Genomic DNA, 21,243 nt, shown 5'->3' on the forward strand with positions numbered 1-21,243 from the left:
ACATTTGTTGTAAACTCCTTTTGGAGTCTGTTAATATCTTAATCTCTCTTAAATGAGTGCTGGAAACCCTGGTGATGTAGTGGTTAAGAGCTACGTCTGCTAACTAAAAGGTCAGCAGTTCGAATCCACCAGGCCTCCCTTGGAAACTCTATGGGGTAGTTCTACTCTGTTCTATAGGGTCGCTATGAGTCAGAATTGACTTGATAGCAATGGGTCAATGGGTAAATGAGTGCTGTTATAATAAATGTTTCTAGAAAAATATTTTTCCAGATTGAAATTTAAGTTAGGGGAATAGCCAGGGAATTTTAAATCGTCTAAGAAATATTTTGATTAGATTAAAACAAATTACACATTTTCTACTAAACAGTTTTCTCAATGAAATTTTACTGTTATATGAATTCAAGAAAAGTAAATATGTTCATGAATCAAAATACTTGCTTAAAATACCTCATGTAATATTTATGGAGCCCTAAAAGAGCAACCCAGATATAACAGACCATTATCCATTTCTTCCCTAACAAAATTGTATAAATTGTATTGACTCATGAGGACGTAGAAATTCATGATTTTTAGCGTTCTTTATCAGGAACAAGCAGAAAGTGATTGTTACAATTATTAAATTCCCTTCCACAGGTGTTGGCACAGTTGCCTGGACTATGATGCACTTACAAACAATCCTGAGATTTTAGTGGCTTAAACACAGTAAGGGTTTATTTCTTGCTCATGTCACATTCTGACGTGGGTTGGGTGGCCTTCTCTACCTTGTAGCTATGGAATATAGACTAGTGGCTTCGAAGGTCACCATAGCAGGGGAAGGGTAGATGAAGGAGATGTGTGACTTTTAACTGCTTCTTTCTTCTACGTTTCATTGACCAGCACTAGTCACATGGCCCCAACCTAATTGCAAGAGAGACTGGGAGATAACATACTGTATAATTGACTTATCTCCTAAGTTGATTGTTTATTGTCCATCTTCATGTGCTGCAATGTCAGCTACACAGGGGTCGTTGTTTTTTTCGCTGATATGTGCCAAGCTCCTAGAAAAATGCCTAGCACATAATAGGTGTTCAATAAATACTTATTGAATGAATGAATGGCTAGAAGTGCCAGGGAGTAGGGGCAAGATTATCATCAGGTCTTGGAAAGGCATAGGAGGGCAGAGGAAGAGTTGGGAATGAATTGTGACAATGGAGAGAGGAGGAAGGTTCCTAAACGAGCCTTGCTGGACAAGCGAGAGTGCTGGGTTCCCTCTTCCTGGAAGGCGGGTATCTGGGAGAGTGATCATTGTTGTGATGGTTCTATAAAGTCTTTTACTTCGGAGTCAGGCTGGGGACCATGGTCTGGGGGACATTTAGCTCAATAGGTATAACATAGTCTATAAAGAAAAAGCTCTACATCTGACTGTGGTGGGTAGCAACTGGGGTCTTAAAAGCCTGCAAGCGGCCATCTAAGACACTCCACTGCTCCCATCCTGGCTGGAGCAAAGGAGAATGAAGAAGACCAAATACACAAGGGAAAGATTAGTCCAAAGGACTAATGAACCACAGCTACCACAACCTCCACCAAACTGAGACCAGAACAACTAGATAGTGCCTGGTTAACACCACCAACTGCTCTGGCAGGGAGCACAATAAAGGGCCCCGGACACAGCAGGAAAAAAATGTAGAACAAAGTTCAAATTCACACACATACACACAAAGATCAAGTTTGCTGGTCTGACAGAGACCGAAGAAACTTCAAGAGTGTAAGAGTATGGCCCCTGGACACCCTTTAAACTCAGTACTGAAGTTACTCCTGAGGTTCATCCTTCAGCCAGATTAGACAGGTATTTAGGGTCAACAGTAACACACGTGAGGGATGTGCTTCATAGTTCAATCATGTATATGAGACTAATGGGCACACCAGCCCAGAAATCAGGAAGGGACAGGAAAACTGGACGAATGTAAACAGGGAAACTGGGGTGAAGAAGGAAAGAGTGTTGACATATCACGGGGTTGGCAACCAATGTCACAAAGCAATTCGTATTTTAACTGTTTGGTGAGAAACTCATTTGCCAGAGCAAACTTTCACCTAAATCACAATTAAAAAAAAAAAAAAAAGAATCCGTTCTTCAAATGAAACTTAACATGGAAGTCCCAAATTTAAACTGATACAGGTAGTGTTGTTCAGGTTGAAGCAGGGAAACATTTTCTCAAAACACTGCCACTCATTTAATGCAAGCCCCTCATTTAAAAAGATAGGGTTACTAAGGTTTGGAGAGGTTGATGGACTTGCTTATATATAAAAATAGTCTTTTATAATACTTCATAGAGTTTAATTTTAAAGTCAATGGATACTTGTCATTTATTAGATATGACCTAAATTTACTTCTCACAGGGTAGGTAACTCACCAATGCCCAACATAGAATTGTTTTTCCAAATAAAGGCAACACAGACCTCTCTTTTTTGGTATTTATACTTAAACTGTGGTCAAGTTTCACAAAACACGTAATGTCAAATTCATGAGGCCGATACACTTCTGGGCAGGTTTCTGCTAAGTTTCTGCTCTCATTCTTAATTATAGGTTGAAAGTTTAAGGCAGCATCATGTTTTATGGGTTTAGCTTTGTTAAAATATGATTTCTTTTTTCCAAGAAAGTACCTGAAAAATGAATAAATGGATTAAAGGGAAATAGACCAAAATCCCATGGATTTCATGTTAGCAGCCAAAATTAAAGACCAAGAGGGTGATCCAAGATGTGGTATGGAAAAGACTTTGAAAGAGTTAAGACATTTAATAAACCCTAAATCCTTTCCACTGTGGCTCTTGCTCTCATGTAGCCTTTAATTTTTTTTCCCCATCCTTGTCTTAGTCCTAACTTCTCTCTCTGTCACACCCTCACACATACCCATAGACACATTCACACACTACGCGCACACATTTCTCTAAGTACTCCATTTCACCACCCTCCTCTTTCCTTTCCTCCTTTTTTGCATTCGTTCTCTTCTCTTTCAATCCTACCCTCCACTCTTTATGTTAGCATACTTATTTCCTTTACTTGTGGTGTCTCTTTTTATTCCTGTCATCCTTTGTCTTTTCTGTCTTCATCACTCTCTCCATACTCATTAGTTTATTAATTCTGTTTACTAAGCACCTCCTGAGGTTAAGGTGCAACAAAAAGTATGTAGGATTATAAGATATCCCCACACTTACTCTCAACGTTCTCTGGATGCTTTTACTTCTCCACTCTTTTCCTACTCCCTTTTTTTTGTCTTCTTTATTCACCTTTGACAAAGATTTGAAGTTCTTCTCTCGTGACGAGAAAAACAATTTCCTTGAGTCACAGTAATTGAAAGTTATCGTAGTTATTGTATTCTTTAGTTTAAATTAAAAGCATGGCATCGCCATTGTGTGCATGTGGAAATGCTCAGCCTAGCTGTGGCAAGTGTAGGTATAATAGATGAAGCTGTGAGACACATTCCGCATGCTCTGTCTTTGCTAAGCATAGCTTTTAGTTTGTGACTTCTGAGCAAGTCTGGATGTGGCATTATTTGTGCTTCTAGGTATCCTGTGGCTTTACTTCTGAGACTTGCCAAAACTGCTTTCTGTAGCACCAAACTACAGCTTTCTATCCTCGTACCTTAACTGTACATCTTCCCAGTATCTTAAGACCTGAGTTTTCTCCTTCAATGCTAAAGAAAAATCCCCACTGAGGACTTCAAACTAGGGGCACCAAAGGGTAAAATTGAGATAGGTGGGCCTCAGGATGTCTCTCATAAGTCTCCCTGCTTCCTCACTTTTACATTTGTGCTCATGGGCAGTGTCTTGCTGATGGCCTCCTTAGGAATGGCATGAGCTTAACTCTTTTATTCACTCATTCAGTCACTGTCTTAGTTATCTAGTGCTGCTACAACAGTAATACCACAAGTGGATGGTTTTAACAAAGAGAAGTTTATTTTCTCACAGTTAAGTTGGCTAAAACTCCAAATTCAGGATGTCAGCTTCAGGGGAAGACTTTCTCTCTCTGTCAGCCTTCTCATCAATCTTCCCCCAGACTAGGAGCTTCTCTGCGCAGGGACCCTGGGTCCAAAGAACACGCTCTGCTCCTGGCACTACTTTCCCTGTAGTATGAGGTCCCCAACTCTCTGCTTGCTTCTCTTTCCTTTCTACCTCTTGAGAGATGAAAGGTGGTACAGGCCACACCCCGGGGAAACTCCCTTTACATTGGATCAGGAATGTGACTGGGGGTAAGGGTGTTATGATCCCACCCTAATCCTCTTTAACGTAAAATTAAAATCACAAAATGGGGGACAACCACAAAATACTGGAAATCATGGCCCAGGCAAATTGATACACACATTTTTGGGGGGACATAATTCAATCCATGACAGTTGCTTATTCATCCATTTACCAAATGTATATTCAACACATTGCCAAGGGATTTGTTTGTTCTGGGGATACAATGGTCAGTAAGTCAGACCCAGACCTTGCCTTCATAGAACGTATGGCCCAGGGGATAAGACAGACTTGAGCAAGTGCTTATCCCCAAAGAAGGCTTTAATAAAGTAAAGGTCCTAAAACTCTCAGGCCGTAAACATGTGTTGACGCATGAACAAGCATTCACTGTATATCTGGGAACTGTGCCAAGCAAGTACCTATGTTATCTTATTAAATCCTTATAGCCTTAGGAGAAAGTGATTATTATTGGTTCCAATTTATGGACAAGGAATCTGAGACCTAGAAAAATTGAATAACTTGCCTAGTATCTTGTAACTACAAAATGGAGGATCCAGAATATGAACCCAGGACTGCTGGCAAAGCCTATTCCACAAAAGGACAAGAAAGCCCAAACTATAAAGTATAAATATAGAGGCAGCAATAGAAAGTTATGGAAATTTAGCCTAACAGCTTAACTCCTGATCAGGGTAAGAAGTAAATTTTAAAATACTCTAAGTCTAAAGGAGCAAAATTAATTACCAGAGACCAAGTACATCCAGGATGTAGATTCTGTCATCATGTTTTTTAAAGTAGCAATGTTCTCAGTGTCCTGAATGTCAGGATCCCTGAGAAGAGTTTGTACAAGAACTGGTCAAACATACAAACAGCACTCACCAGATAGAATTGGGCTTCGGCAGGTAAATCCACTCATTTGAAAAGTTCTCGTATAAATATTATTATACATTTTAAGCATCAGGAAAAAATTTGTAGCCTGTTGAATTTTATATTAAGAAAAGATGCATAACTTGATCTAATATTAGAACAAATTGAAAAATAAATTGAGTGGGCCTTGATTTCTCTTGTTAAAGTCTTCAGGGAGTTGAAAAACTTTTACACGTAAATAACTAGAAATATTTGCCAATCATGTATTTGTAAACTAGGTATTCTTATGCCTTGGGGAAAGCCCCAAATGTAAATTGTCCAAATGTGTTTAAGGATCTTTTGCATATTGTTACTGACTGGACTGAGATCTGTTTCTTGCAACTTATGACAAGTTTACATATTTTGTATGACTGTTAATACTGAATTTTGAACCAGGGAAAGGTTTATTCTTTATTTCAGGAATTTTTGTGTATTTTGTGGTCCTTTCTAAAGAATACCATGTGTGTAATTAAAACACAAAAACACACATCTCTTTTTGGTTAAAAAATAAATAAAAAGTCTTGGTTAGCATCTTGGGACTTTTTTCATTACCAGACAGCTTTTGCATTCACCTAGATGGAAGCACAGCCCTACAGTATAGATGGTGTGGCTGTATGAGACATAGATTCCATGTAAAGACCTAAGGAATAGCTTTTCTCTTTACTGTTGGTGTTAACATGGCCATTGTGGTAGCGGTGGCATGTAGCTGAAGCTTGATTGTTGAAGAAGAAAGAGGTCTGGAAAACAGGAAGGTAATACTTTTGTTTCTAAGAAAAAATTAAATATTTATCACAATCATCAGGGCAACTCTAAGAAGCTCTTGATCAGGCTGGAGAAGAAAGACGTGGGAATTTGGACAGCAGTACTGACATCTTATCCGATGGATAATTTGTCTTATGGAAGAGTCGCAGTGCAGATAATCAAGAAATATTGCTAATAATAATATACATAAAGAAATATAGCCATCTTCTCTGGAAAATCATGGAATACTGGGCACTGATTTGGATTTTCATGATAAGCTATAGATTTCCAATTTGAGGTGAATGTTTCAGTTCAGAAAGTTTATTAGTTAACCAACAATCGAGTTGACTAAATTTAGGGTGCTGAGAGCAGTCCAGAATGAGATCTTGTGGATTTTGTTTAGTATGGGCCTAGAGCATGTCTGTGTGACTGTGAACTAGATGAAGGGTATCTGTTTTCACATCTTTTCTCTTCAGAGGGGCAAACGAATGTGAATGTCTAGTTTGAATATATGTATACTTCATTATTAACATGATTTCCCCCAGTTACGTTATTATTAAAGAAGACTTTGTGCTTGTAAATGTATTTTCAGTGAATGACTATATGAGAAAAGATGCTATTTTTCCTGATCTTTTTTTTTTTTTTAAATCAATTGTCAAGCTGACTGTTTACTGCTTCTTTTTCTTTTCTGGCATAATTAGCAAAAGGAATTAGTTTCCTAAGAGACTTTTCCCCAGTCCTTATTATGCTTTATGAATAGGATATATTTTTGGTTGCTTCTAATGTGACTTAAGGTTTCCACCTTTTTTCAGTGTTTCAGATCCATTTGGCTCCCTTTAGAGTTAAGCCAACCCAAGCTCCTCGTAGTGGCTGGACTATTTGGTCTTCTGATCTGTTTTATTGTTATTACCATGGACATATATTCACCTCCTCCATTCCTTTGAGATCTGCTCTAATACCCTTCTCATCTCCCAACCTCTCTTTAGAAACCATTTGAAAATTTTCCATCCATCTATCCAACAGGTGTTTATTCAGATCATATAATGTAGGCGGTATGATAGGTTATGGGAGTACAGCGGATCCTTCAAAGGAAGATGTTCACCTCTTTTGGGTAGGCGCAGAAAAGAAATTGAAGAGCTTGTGTGTTATGTTAACAGGACTAAGAAAGGAAAAGCTGAGCATTTATGGTGAGAAAAATGGCGTCGTCTTTGTTCCTGCCATTTTGTTTTGACAGGGTCCTGTGTTTAGTATGTAAGTCTCTGGGACCACACTCATCCCTTTGATTTCCTTCAAGAAAGGCTGGATTGGGGCTTGGCCTCCAGTAACAGAGGCAGAACCTCCTGGCCTTTCTGCCTGTTCCTGCGTAGAACCGCACCCTTGGTACTGGGCCAGAAGTGGATGAGCCTTGGGACCAGGGAGGAGCAAGCCAACATGTTCAAGGCTGCATTTGCCTCCACGTCAGTCTTTGCTTGTGACAGTAAAATGATCAAATGAGCCTGTTTTTTCTATTCCTACTGGCAGGGCTGCATATCATGTTGTTTTTGCCCAGAGCACTTTTTTTTGTTCGTTTTTTTAACAGACAAGTTTGAAGCCTGAGAAATTGAGTCTTAGATCAAGAAACTGGAATAAGCTTTAAGGGCTCTTGTCAACCCACTATTTTATGTACATTTTGCTGGTGAGACCCAATTCAAGGTTCTACAGAATTCAGGAATGAAAATTACTGGCCAAGAAAAAAAGATACTGAGTTCTTAGCATTTAGGAAAAGTCTCCTGCTCCACAACTTAGTTATGCAAATAACTTGGGCAAGTTTAAATCAGTTTAAATTTACTTTTTAAAGTCAGTGATAGGCTATAATTCGAGCTAACCAGAATGCAGCCGTTTCCCTTTAAAAAAAAAAAAAAAAAAGACTGTACAGGCTCTTTAGCCTCATCGAAACCCTCCTGCCAGCATCCTGTTATTTAGCCCTGGTTTATCTGGGAAGCTGCCAGTGAATGCCCAAGTGGGTTCCTCTAGGCAGTACTTTTGTTACAGTGTGGGAAGGGAGACGGAGGTTGGAAGGGGAGTCCTGAAGCTCTGAACCCCTCGTTCCTCTCAGGGTTTTACTGGTTCGTTTTTGCTTTTTAATGCAAGGGCTATTAATGTTAGTAATCTGCTTGGCCAGGCATGATCAGGCCTTGTGAAAACTGGCTGCAGTCACTTGTATCTAAGAGATTTAAAGGGAAAACATATCATCCCAGGAAGAAAGGGAACCCGAATAAGGAGCCACCTTTAAGTTCAGAAGGCAGCTTGGTGAGCAGATGGAATCGGTGTAATATAGAGGTTTTCTAATCTCTGGGCTGGTCTCCTTTCCCTTCAAACAATGCTAAAGACATGCTTCCCATTTTTATTTTCCAAATGCCACTTTTCATGTTCCAATAGGACCTTTTAGCTTCTAATAAAATAAATGGATCTTTATTGTTTTTGAGAGAGTTATAGGTACAAATCTCACCTCTGACTCTGGCTTGACTCTGGATTGGATCTATCTATAAGCTACTTTTTTAATCGGTCCTTTCCTCACTCCCTTCCTTTCTCCCTCTGTTTCTCCCACTTTTTGTCTTTCAAGTCTTTGTACTCATTCTCTTTTACTTGTAAAATTTTAACCCCAAATATTTGCAATGCAAATGTCTTTTAATTTGATAGCTATATTTTTTTGCTTGGGTCCTTAAAAGATTATTTCTGGTTTCCTTTTCTATGTAAAGAACCTCCGCCCTGAATGTGTATTTTCTTATTGAAATAATGGAACGAATTGATTCGTTGATTTGGAATGGGCATGCCTTGGTTTGGAATGGGCTTGGAATTTAAAAAGAACTAGAAACATCTTTTGGCTAGTTTGAGGCAAGTTATATGGTGCCTTTGAGAGTTCCTGGGAACTCTGAAGCTAATCAGATAAGAAGCATAAAACAGCTGAAAGCAATCACACACATTCTGGGTCATGTGGCAAACAAGGCCCAATTCCTCTGGGGTGGAATACAGTAGGACCCCCAATATTATCATTATGTGCATAGAAAGACCGGATTAATCTTTGTTGTGAAACAAAGTATGCCATCTGGGAGTTCACATTAAGTTAAAAGAAATGGAATAAGAAAAGAAATTTTAGGACAGTCCCTGCTTTATCTTTTTGAAAATCATTGTTACAAATTAGAAGTAGAAATGATTTTTTTCCTTTTTAACTTTAAGAAGGAAAAAAAAAACAAAAAACACTTCTATGGCTCTTGAGGCCTTTATTCTTACCTGGACAATGAGAAAGCTTTGTTTCACAACGTGATAGATTTCCATTTTTGTACCCCCTTCAGTTTCTTTTCCTAGCACATTCTTGTCTATGCAACACTGTGCTGTCAAGAGGAGAAGGAGAAACGCACTGTCTATTAGAAGTAGGGTGGTGAAACCGTACTGCGGGCTTCTAGAGAGAGTTTGAAGTGAGTCATAAAAAGATTTGTTTCTTATTTTATAGGGATTGTCGTCTGTGAGGCACCTAACAACAAATTAGATAAATTCACAGGAGTCCTCTCTTGGAAAGCCAGCAAGCACTCCCTCAACAACAAGGAGATAATCCTGAGAGGCTGCGTCCTGAGAAACACCAGTTGGTGTTTTGGAATGGTTATTTTTGCAGGTACAGCTAATTGCCCAGGGTCGGTTATGTTGAAACAGAGCCCCCACAGTGCTGTATTAAAAATCCAGTTTTCTTTGCTTGGCTTCCTCCCCCACAGTGTCGTATTAAAAATTCTGTTTCCTTTGCTGGGCTTCCTTCCTTCCCCCCAGCTTTGCATTTGAATCCTGCTTTTGCTTGGAAGTTATTTGTAAATCCCATTGCGCCTGCCTAGTATGATTAAGAATGTCGCTGAGGTAACTTGTGTGAACTCCCTATTTGTAAACCCAATTTGGGTTTTAAGTAACTTGCCTGCCCACTCTTGGGGAGCAGTCTTCGAAGCAGCAGCTCCACTGACTCTTTTTCCCTGTACAAGGAGATAAAGGTGCCTTTCCTGTTCTCCCACGTCCTTCTCTCATTTACTTACCAATACGAGTCATGCTGAGCAAGAACCTGGGGTTTCCACCCAGTAACAATACGTGAGCCCTTCCTGATATACCCGTGTATGGAGGAGCACAGGACTTTTATTCCACAGAAAGTTCTCCTCTGGAGTTGCCTTCAGTGTGTAAGGGATCAGGGGAAGACACCACCGTTCTGAAAATAGTCTGGGTGGCCCCACTGTTTGAGGAAGCACTGACATTGTGAGCTTATACGTAAGGATGTTTGGGCCTTAATTAAGCAGTGGGTGTTAGATACCTACAGCTTAGTTTCTCATATGTTAATTCCATCCTAATCCTCATATGTTAATTCCATCCTAATCATCCCTGTCATTTTATCAATCAACCTGCCTTCAAAGTGGAAGAACAGCATGAAAAGAATTCCCTCTCTCTGCTCTTAATTTTGTAGTTTGCAAAAGGACAAGCAGCCCTTTTGGAAAAGTCTTCTGGGAAATCCCGCAATCATTTCTGTTTATACCCTGCAGCTTCTTCTACAGTTTGTAAACAGGACAGCGGGGGCCCTGGAGAGACTGTGCATGGTGGAGGTGGGGAGAAGGGAAGGGAGGCGCCTCTTACTAGGTATGCCTGCCATGCTTCTTATCTCTAATTTGCCTCTATGGGCCCAAGGTGGCACTCTCCTGCTAAGGAAGCTTCCAGTAGCACTATTTCACAAAGCTGCTCAAATTGTACTCATGGCTTCAATTGCCAGTCCTTGATTTTAAAAATCCTGTTTATTGTTACACCAAATTAAGATGTATTTTGGGACTGCTGACTATATGTGCAATCAAAATTGGAATTTTTTTTTTTTTTACTGACTTTCTTCAACAATAACAAAATGTTCATTAAAGGCTCAAAAGTGCTCCAAAGCCTGAAAAAGCCTCCCAGTTCCTCCTAAATACTCTCAGCTGTGGGTGCTAGCAAAGTTGTTGCTGCTTGCGGCATTGCCACTGTAAGGACTTAAGAAATCCCTAGAAATGAGGCAGAGTATGAACTTTTATCTGGAGGTGAATCCAGCTTCACAATTCTCTCATTAGATGCTTTTATTCATTAGTCAGAGAAGTAAGCCTATGATCGTGTATTTCCTTCTTTGCAGACAGAACAAAAGAGATAGACTTATATACGAGTTTGTCTTTACCTTCCTATTTAGTGCTGGGGAGACTTCTTGAAGGTAAACTGATGGGAAGTACCCTTTTGGTTTGCTCCCTGTCATCACGTGAATGGCGGCTCTTCATCCTAGAAATGGGCTATAGCCCCCCAATTTTTTTGTAGTTTTTGTTTTTGTGTGTGTGCTTCGAATGAAGGTTTACAGAGCAAATTAGTTTCCCATTTAACAGTGAATACATATATGTTTTGTGACATTGGTTGCCAACACTTCAACATGTCAACACTCTCCCCTTCTCAACCTTCAGTTCCCCATTTCCATTTGTCCAGCTTTCCTGTCCCTGTCTGCCTTCTTGTCCTTGCCACCAGGCTGGTCTACCCATTTAGTCTCATATACATGGTTGAGCTATGTGTGTTATCATTTGTTTTATGGACCTGTCTAATCTTTGGCTAAAGGGTGAACCTCAGGAGTGACTTCAGTACTGAGATAAAAGGGTGTCAGGAGCCATAATCTTTGGGTTTATGCAGTCTCTGTCAGACCAGTAAGTCTGCTCTTTTTTTTTTTTTTTGTGAGTTTGAGTTTTCTCTGGAAACCCTGGTGGTGTAGTGGTTAAGTGCTACAGCTGCTAACCAAAAGGTCAGCAGTTCAAATCTGCCAGGCGCTCCTTGGAAACTCTATGGGGCAGTTCTACTCTGACTTACAGGGTCGCTATGAATTGGAATCAACTCAACAGCAGTGGGCGGCAGGTTGAGTTTTCTCTAGCTCTGTCCAGGACCCTCTATTGTGATCCCTGTCGAGCAATTACAGTGTAATACAATACAACACAACACAACACAATACAATTCAATACCACCCTCTATTGTGGTGGTATCCGGGCACCATCTAGTTGTACTGGACTCAGTCTGGTAGACGCTGTGGTAGTTGTGGTGAATTAGTCCTTTGGAATAATCTTTTCCTTGTGTCTTTAGTTTTCTTTTTTTTTTTTTTTCCTTTGGAAACCCTGGTGGCGTAGTGGTTAAGTGCTACGGCTGCTAACCAAAGGGTCGGCAGTTTGAATCTGCCAGGCGCTCCTTGGAAACTCTATGGGACAGTTCTACTCTGTCCTATAGGGTCGCTATGAGTCGGAATCGACTTGACAGCAGTGGGTTTGGCTTTTTGGTTTTGAGTTTTCTTTATTCTTCCTTGCTCCAGACAGAGTAGGACCAGTGGAGTATCTTAGATGACCAATCACAAGCTTTTAAGACCCCAGATGCTACTCACCAAAGTAGGATATAGAACATTATCTTTATAAACTATGTTATGCCAATTAAGTCAGATGTCTGGAGACCATGGTCCCTAGCCCTCAGCCCAGTAACTTGGTTCCTTAGGGAGTCTGGATGTGTCCATGAAGCTTCCATGACCTTGCCTTGGTCAAGTGGTGCTGACTTGACCACGTTGTGTACTTTTACCCTTCAGCAAAGTCACCACTTATCTATTGTCAAGTTAGTGTTTTTCCCTCCCCGCCCCTCCCCTCCCTCATTACCATCAAAGATTGTTTATTTCTGTGTGGAAACCTTTTCATAAGTTTTTATAATACTGGTCTCATACAATATTTGTCCTTTTGTGATTGATTTATTTCACTCAGCACAATGCTTTCCAGTTTTATCCATGTTGTGAGATGTTTCAGAGATTCATCATTGTTCTTTATCATTGCATATTATTCCAGTACTCCATGGTGTGTATGTACCATAGTTTGTTTCTCCATTCACCTGTTGATGGGCATCTAGGTTTTTTCCATCTTTTTACTATTGTGAATATGCTGCAAGGAACATGAGTGTGCATATGTCTATTCCTGTGACGGCTCTTACTTCTCTAGAATATGTTCCAAGGAGTAGAATTGCTGGATCGTATGGTATTTCTCTTTCCAGCTTTTTAAGGAAGCACTGTATCATTTTCCAAAATGGTTGTACAATTTTCGTTCTCACCAGCAGTGCATAAGAGTTCCAACTCCCTGCAACCTCTCCAACATTTGTTTTCAGTTTTTTTGATTTGTGCCAGTAATGTCAGTGTGAAATGGTATCTCATTTTAGTTTGATTTGCATTTCTCTAATGGCTAGTTATTGCAAGCATTTCCTCATGTGTCTGCTAGCTGCCTGAATGCCATCTTTGGTGAAGTATCTGTTCATACCCTTTGCCCATTCTTTGATTGGATTATTTGTCTTTTTGTTGTAGAGGTATTAGATTTTCCTATAAATTTTAGAGATTAGACCTTTGTCGGATATGTAATAGCCAATTTTTTTTTCCCAGTCTGGAGGTTCTCTTTTTACACTTAGTGAAGTCTTTTGAGGAGCATAAACGTTTATTTTTAGAAGATTCGTTATCTAGCTTATCTTCTGGTCTTTGTATATTGTTAGTTGTGTTATATATCCTGTTAATGCCGTGTATTAGGGCCTCTAGAGTCAATCCTATTTTTTCTTCTATGATCTTTATAGTTTTTGGTTTTATATTTAGGCCTTTGATCCATTTTGAATTAGTTTTTGTGTATGATGTGAGGTATGGGTCCTGCTTCTTTTTTTTTTTTTTAACATGTGGACATCAGTTTTGCCAGCACCATTTGTTAAAAAGACTGTCTTTTCCTCATTTGATGGACTGTGGGCCTTTGTTGAAGATCAGATGACCGTGGGTGGATGGATTTACATCTGGGTTCTCGATTCTTTTCCATAGGTCAATGTGTTTGTCATTGTACCAGTACCGGGCTGTTTTGACTACCACGGCTGTATACGTTCTGAGGTCAGGTAGTGCTAATCCTCCTACTTTATTCTTCTTCTTCAAAAATGCTGTACTTATCTGGGGCCTCTTGCCTTTCCATATAAAGTTGTTGATTTGTTCCCCCATCTCATTAAAGAATGGTGTTGGTACATGGATCAGGATTGCATTATATCTGTAGATTGCTTTGGGTAGAATTGATATTTTCACAATGTTGAGTCTTCCTATCCATAAGCATGGTATGTTTTTCCATGTATATAGATCTCTTTTTGTTTCTTGCAGTAGTGTTTTGTAGTTTTCTTTGTAGTTGTCTTTGTCTTTGACATCCCTGGTTAGATTTATTCCCAAGTACTTTATTTTTAAGGGGCTATTATAAGTTTTTTTTTTTTTAAGTGGTATTGTTTTCTCGATTTCCCTTTCATCATTCTCTTTATTGGCATATAGGAATCCAACTGATTTTTGTACGTTTACCTTATATCCCTCTACTCCACTAAATCTTTCAATTAGTTCCAGGAGTTTTCTTGTGGAGTCTTTTTGAGTTCTCCATGTGTGGTATCATATCATCTGCAAATAGGGATAGTTTTACTTCTTCCTTACCAATTTGGATGCCCTTTATCTCTTTGTCTTACGTTATTGCTGTAGCTAGAACATCCAGCCCAATGTGAAATGGGAGTGGTGATAAAGGGCATCCTTGTCTTGTTCCTGTTCTCAGGGGGAATATTTTCAGCTTCTCTCTGTTGAGAATGATGTTGGCTGTTGGTTTTGTATTAAAAAATAAATATTGCTGCCAAATCAATTTCGACTTATAGCAACCCCACAGGACAGAGTAGAACTGCCTCATATGGTGTCCAGGGAGCAGCTGGTGGATTCAAACTGTTGACCTTTGGTTAGCAGCCATAGCTCTTAACCACTGTGCCACCAGGGCTCCAGGGTTTTGTGGTTTTGTATAGATGCCTCTCATTATGTTGAGGAATTTCCCTTCTATTCCTATTTTATTGACAGTTTTTATCAGGAATGGATGTTGGACTTTATCGAATGTCTTTTCTGTGTAGTTGAGATGATCATGTTTTATTTATGTGGTGGATTACATTGACCTATTTTCTAATGTTGAACCATCCTTGCCTGGTATGAATCCCACTTGGTCGTGGTGCATTCTTTTTTTGTATACGGTACTGAATTCTATTGGCTAGAATATTGTTGAGAATTTTTGCGTCTATGTTCTTGACATATATTAGTCTGTAATTTTCTTTTTTTGGGGGGGGTGTCTTTGCCTGGTTTTGGTATCAGGGTTATGCTGGCTTCATAGAATGAATTTGAAAGTATTCCTTCCTTTTCCATGTTCTGAAATAGTTTGAGTAGTACTGGTGTTAGCTCTTCTCTGAATGTTTGATAAAATTTTCCAGTGAAGCCATCTGGACCAGGGCCTTTTTTTTTTTTTTTTTGAGAGGGGGTGGTGTTTATTACCTTATCAAGCTCTTCTCTTGTTATGGGTCTGTTCATATTTTATACCTCAGTTTGTGTCAGTTTAGGTAGGTAGTGTGTTTCTAGAAATTTGTCCATTTCTCTAGGTTTTCAAATTTGTTGAAGTATAGTTTTTCATAGTACTCTGTTATGATTCTTTTTATTTCAGTGGGATTTGTTGTAATGCCCCACATTTCATGTCTTATTTGGGTTATTTGCTTCCTCTCCTGGTTTTTTTTTTTTTTTTTTTGGTCAATTTGGCTAATGGTCAATTTTGTTGATCCCTTCAGAGAACTAACTTTTGACTTTGTTGATTCTTTCTATTGTTTTTCTAGTCTCTATTTCATTTATTTCTGCCCTGATCTTCAATATTTCCTTTCTTCTGGTGGCTGTGGGCTTCTTTTGCTGTTCTCTTTCTATTCATTCAAGTTGTATAGGTAATGTTTTGATTTTGTCCCTTTCTTTTTTGATGTGTGCATTGGTATAAATTGACCTCTGAGAAATGCCTTTGCTGTATCCCAAAGGTTTTGGTGTGATGTATTTTCATTCTCATTTAAATCTAGGAATTTTTTTATCCCATCTTTGATTTCTTCTATTACCCAGTGTTTTTTTTAAGCAAGTGTTATTCAGTTTCCATGTATTTGAATTTTTTTCCACTTGCTCTTCCTGTTATTAATTTCTACTTTTATGGTGTTGTGCTCAGAGAAGATGCTTTGTATTATCTCACTGTTTGAATTTTTTGAGGGTTGCTTTGTGGCCTAAGTGTAGTCTGTTCTCGAGAAAATTCCATGTGAGTTGGAAAAGACTGTATACTTTGCTGCTGTTGGATAGAGTGTTCTATATATGTCTATGAGGTCAAATTGGTTGATTTTGGCCTTTAAATCTTCTGCATCTTTGCTGAATTTTTTTCTAGATTTCCTGTCCTTTACAAAGAGTGGTGTATTGAATTCTCCTATTATTATTGTGAAACTGTCTATTTCTCTTTTCAGTGCTGTTAGTTTGTTTTATGTATTTTTGAGCCCTGTCATTGTGTACATAGATATTTATTATGGTTATGTTTTCATGGTGGAGTGTCCCTTTAATCATTACATAATGTTCTTCCTTGTCTTTTGTGGTAGATTTTGTTTTAAAGTCTATATTATCTGAGGTTAGTATTGCAACTCCTGTTATGTTTTGGTTGCTATTTGCTTGATATATTTTTTTCCATCCTTTGATTTTTAATATATTTATGTCTTTGTTTCTAAGATATGTCTCTTATAAATAGCATATTGATGGGTCCTATTTTTTCATCCATTTGTCACTCTCTGTCTCTTTACAGGTACATTTAAGCTATTATGTTCGGTGTGATTATTGATAGGCCTGAGTTTATTGCTGTCATTTTGTAGTGCTTTGTGTGCATGTGTGTGGTTCTGATGTTTTCTTTGTTCCTCTTACTCTCCTGTGCTAAATTCTTTTTGTTTATAGATTGTTTGTTTTTGTAGATTTTGTGTTTTCTGAGAATTTACGTTTTTCTTCTTTATTTCATTGAGTAGGTTTGTTAACTTTCTCTGTGTTTACCTTGAACTTTGCCTCATCTTCCTAAGTTTAAACCAGTCTTTTATTACTTGATATCATCCTGATTTTCTGTCTCTTCGAATATCACCTTGACTTCCTCTCCCTTTGAAAGTTCTATACTAATGCTGTTTACTCCCTCCTTTGTTGTTCTAACATTGTTGTCCTTTACAGATTGACATCTCTGTGTAAATCTTTTGGTTTCATCATATCCTTGAGAGTTCATTACCTCAGTTAATAGTTGGCTGATGCTGTCCTGTGTCCTATATTCAGGTTGTTGTCTGTTCTCTAACTGAAGGACACCCTTTAATAATTCTTGTAAATTTGTTTTGGTTTTTACATACTTCCTTAATTTCTGTTTATCTGGAAATGTCCTAATTTCACTATCATATTTGAGAGTTTGCAGTATCTGTTGTTCTTGGTTGGCAGTTTTTTCTTTCAAGGTTTTATGTATGTTACCCAATTGTTTTCTTGCTTGTGTGGTTTCTGCCCAGTAATCAGAGCTCAGTCTTATTGCTTCCCCTTTGTATGTGACTTTTTGTTTTTCTTGAGCTGCTTCCAGGATTCTTTCTTTGTCTTTAATTTTGGTGAGTGTAATTATGATATATTTTGGTGACTTTCTTTTGGGATCTATCCTATTGGAGTTCATTGAGCTTCTTCGGTGGTCAGCTTTACATCTTTCATGATATTAGGGAAGTTTTCCGTCAGCAAATCTTCAATGATCCTCTCTATGTTTTCCGTTTTCTCCCCCTGTTCTGGAACTCTGATCAAGCACAAATTTTTGCATTTGATTGTATCCCACATTGTTCTCAAGTTTTCTTCATTCTTTTCTCTGATTTTTCTTCAAAGTGGTATCCAAGGATTTGTCTTCAGTTTCATTGATCCTGTCTTCCATGGTTTCACCTTTGCTCGTAAAACCTTCTATTGCAGTGTCCATTTCTGAAATCTTGTTGTTTATCTTTTGGATTTCTAATTATTGTTTTTGTATGATTTTTAATTGTTTATTTATTGTCACATTTTGTTCCTGTATTATTTTCCTGAATTCTTCTATTGCTTTGTTGGACTTTTCCCTGATTTTGCCTGTATTTTTCACTATTTTGTCTATTTTCTTGTTATTTTTATCTGCGTTTTCCTTCATCTCTCTCCCTGTCAGATAGTTCCAGTGCCTTTTTTTCTATCAGAAGGTAATCTGGTGTTTTATTTTGGTCGCTTACTGGAGCATTCCTGTCCTACTTTTTTCTTTCTGTCTTTTTGTTTTGATGTTGTCTGCAGTCTCTGGGACATTCAGAAATTATTTTATTTGTTTATTTGTTGTAGATTTGTTTGTTTCATACTGCGTTTTTGTTTTATTTGGTTGTCTGGGCAGGCAGACTGGGCATGTTTTGTTGCTTGCTCTTCTGTGTGCACAGTATTCCTCACCACCTTGTCCAGGTCAGTAGGGCTGATTGCTCAGATGTGGTGCAGCAGGACAGGTCCAGTGGGGGGGGGGGGGGCAGGGATGGGTTGTTTGTGACATGAACTTTGGCCAACTGGTTGGGGCCTGGGGCAGTGTGGGCTGAGGATTGGGGATCCAGGGGTCCACAACAGTGCTGCTCAGGGGTGCAGTGCTAAGTGCACAGTGCAGATAGGCAGGAGGAAAGGGAGAGGATGTGATATGCAGAGCTAAGAGGGTGAGAGAAAGAACAAAGAGCAACAGAAGCAAACAAAGTGAAGGAAAAGAAAAAAAGTAAATAAACTGGTGGTGTGGTGGTATTCAGCAGGTGGGTGTATTGCAGACCCAGGGAGGTCCTGCTTTGGTAGCTCCGTAGTCAAGCAGTGCAGCTTGGCCTGTTGAGAAGGGGCCTGGGCAGTGCACAGGGCTAGGTGGGTGGGAGAAAGGAAAGGAAAGAAGGGAAAGAGAGAGAAGAAACAACAACAACAAATAAATATGGTGCTGAGGGAGCCAGCGATTGGGGGTGGGGTGGAATTAAGTTGGCGGTGAGCTGGTGTCTCTCTTGCTGAGTGGCATGGCTTGTCCCTTAGAAAGGGGCGGAGGCAGCACAGGGCCTAGGTAGGAGGGAGAAGGGAAGGGAGAAGGGTAAAGATAAAGAGAAATAAAATATTGTGCTGAGGAGGCCAATCTGTGGAGGTGATGCAGACCCAGGGAGGCCAAGTGCCAGTGCCTCTCTAGCTGAGCAGTGCAGCACAGCCTGTTGAGAAGGGTGGGCAGTGGTGCATGGGGCTAGATGGACTGGAGAAAGGAAAGGAAGGAAGGAGAGAGAGAGAAGAAACAACAACAAGAGAAACAAAAAAAACAAAATGGTGCTGAGGGAGCCAGCAGGTGATGGTGGCACAGACCTGAGGAGGCCATGTGCTGGTGGCTTTCTAGTCAACCAGTGCAGCACAGCTTATTGAGGAGGGGTAGGGATGGCACGCAAGGCTAGGTGGGCAGGAGAAAGGAAAAGGAGGAAGGGACAGAGAAAAAAACAAACAAAAAAATATGGCACTGAAGGAGCTGGCAGTGGGGGTGACATGGATGCAGGGAATCCGTGTACCAGTGGCTCCCTAGCTGAGTGGTGCAACATGGCCCATTGAGAAGGGGTGGGGCAGCCCAAGGGGCTAACTGGGCAGGAGAAAGGAAAGGAAGGAAGGGAGAGAGAGAGAGAAAAGAAACAGAAAAAAAGAGAAAAAAGGCACTGAGGGAGCCTGCCATTGTGGAGGTATGGAACCAGAGAGGCCGTGCTCACAGCTCTCTTGCCCAGAGGTGTGGCACAGCCCATCGAGAAGGGGCAGGGACAGCACATGGGGCTAGCTAGGTAGGAGGAAGGAGAGGAATGTTGAGAGAGAGAGATGAACAAAAAGAAAAGCCACCCAAAATAATAACAAACAAACAAAAAAAAACAATATGACACTGGTGGAACCTGCTGTTGGAGGTAGGGTACACCCAGACAGCAATGAGCTCATAGGCTGAGCTACCATGGCCTGCTGGAAAGCAATGGAGGCTGTGTAGAGGGAAGAAGGGTGGGGGGAGGGGTGGGAAAGCATGTATCCCTGGCTGCCAGGTGCTCTGTCTTCTCTTGGGAACTCCAAGAAGTTGTCTTTCCATACTGCTTGTCTGAGTTCTTTGGTGGCTGTAGCCCAAAATGGCGAATCTGGCCACATTAGCTGGCAGGGATGTCCACTCCATAGCTCTCTTCTCTCTGTCAGTTTTTTATACCATTTGGTGCTTGATTGAGCTCTTTATCCCTTCATTTGGTGGTGAGGGTTCCAGGATTGACATTAGTATCTGTTTTACTTAGTTTTTTGGATCTTCGCTGCAGAGCAATGGCATCGTGCTTCTGTCCATAGCACCACATTGACTCTGCCCCTGTAGCCTAAAATTTTGTTTGCATTTGTATGATCTTGTTTGCAATAACTAATTTGGTACTATAGTTCAGCTACAAAATGCTATGCTAGGTCAGCTATTGTGATCATAAAAGTAAAGCATGTGCACACATTGCCTAAAACATAGTAAGTGCCCAAGAAATTAATTAATTTTCTAAGCAAGTATTCACTGAGTGCCTACTATGTTCCAGGCACTATGCTATGTGCTTACTGGTGATTAAGAAGGTGAGGAAAAACAAATGCACTTCCTTTACTCATATAGCTTTCAGTCAGGTAGGGAAGAGAGACATTAATCTCAAATAATTGTAATAATGAAGGCACATAATCACAAACTGAGATAGGCACTCTGAAGAATAAGAACATGGACTCACATGAGCATATAATGGAGGAAACTGATTTAGACTTGGGATTTAGGGAAGGCTTTCCAGATGAAGTTTGAGTCAAGAGTTGAAGGATGAGAAAGTGTTAACCAGGCAAAGAGTGTAGGAAAGCCAGCCAGAAAGTACATTATGAGCAAAGGCCTTGTGGCAGGAGTGAAGATGATGAGGTAAAATAACTCAAGAAGGCCAGTATGGAACGTGGAAAGCATGAAGATGTGGATAGGGGCTGGACCATGTAAAACCTTGTGATCTGTATCCTGAATTTTGGTCTTTATCCCAAAAACACTGAGAAGACATTGCAAGTTTATAAACAGATGGGATGTGTAGTGGTGCTAAATTTAAAAGGTTCACTCTTTTTATATACATATATATATAATTTTTATTGTGCTTTAAGTGAAAGTTTACAAATCAAGTTAGTCTCTCACACAAAAACCCATATACACCTTGCTACATACTCCCAATTACTCTCCCCCTAATGAGATAGCCTGCTTTCTCCCTCCACTCTCTCTTTTCGTGTCCATTTCGCCAGCTTCTAACCCCCTCCACCCTCTCATCTCCCCTCCAGGCAGGAGATGGTAACATAGTCTCAAATGTCCACCGGATCCAAGAAGCTCACTCCTCACCAGTATCCCTCTCCAACCCATTGTCCAGTCCAACCTCTGTCTGAAGAGTTGGCTTTGGGAATGGTTCTGGTCCTGGGCCATCAGAAGGGCTGGGGGC

At 39.9% G+C, this 21,243-nt stretch overlaps 1 protein-coding gene across 1 annotated transcript in view; it reads left to right on the forward strand.

Moving 5' to 3' along the window:
* The window catches only part of ATP8B4 (ATPase phospholipid transporting 8B4 (putative)), a 366,292-nt gene that overhangs the window by 239,546 nt on the left and 105,503 nt on the right, over positions 1 to 21,243 (forward strand). Inside the window, exon 11 of the mRNA XM_064291985.1 lies at positions 9,350 to 9,508. Coding sequence (XP_064148055.1) covers positions 9,350 to 9,508 — 159 coding nt within the window. The remainder of the gene's footprint in view (positions 1 to 9,349; positions 9,509 to 21,243) is intronic.

Source organism: Loxodonta africana, chromosome 10, assembly GCF_030014295.1.
Source record: "Loxodonta africana isolate mLoxAfr1 chromosome 10, mLoxAfr1.hap2, whole genome shotgun sequence".
NCBI classification, from domain to species: domain Eukaryota; kingdom Metazoa; phylum Chordata; class Mammalia; order Proboscidea; family Elephantidae; genus Loxodonta; species Loxodonta africana.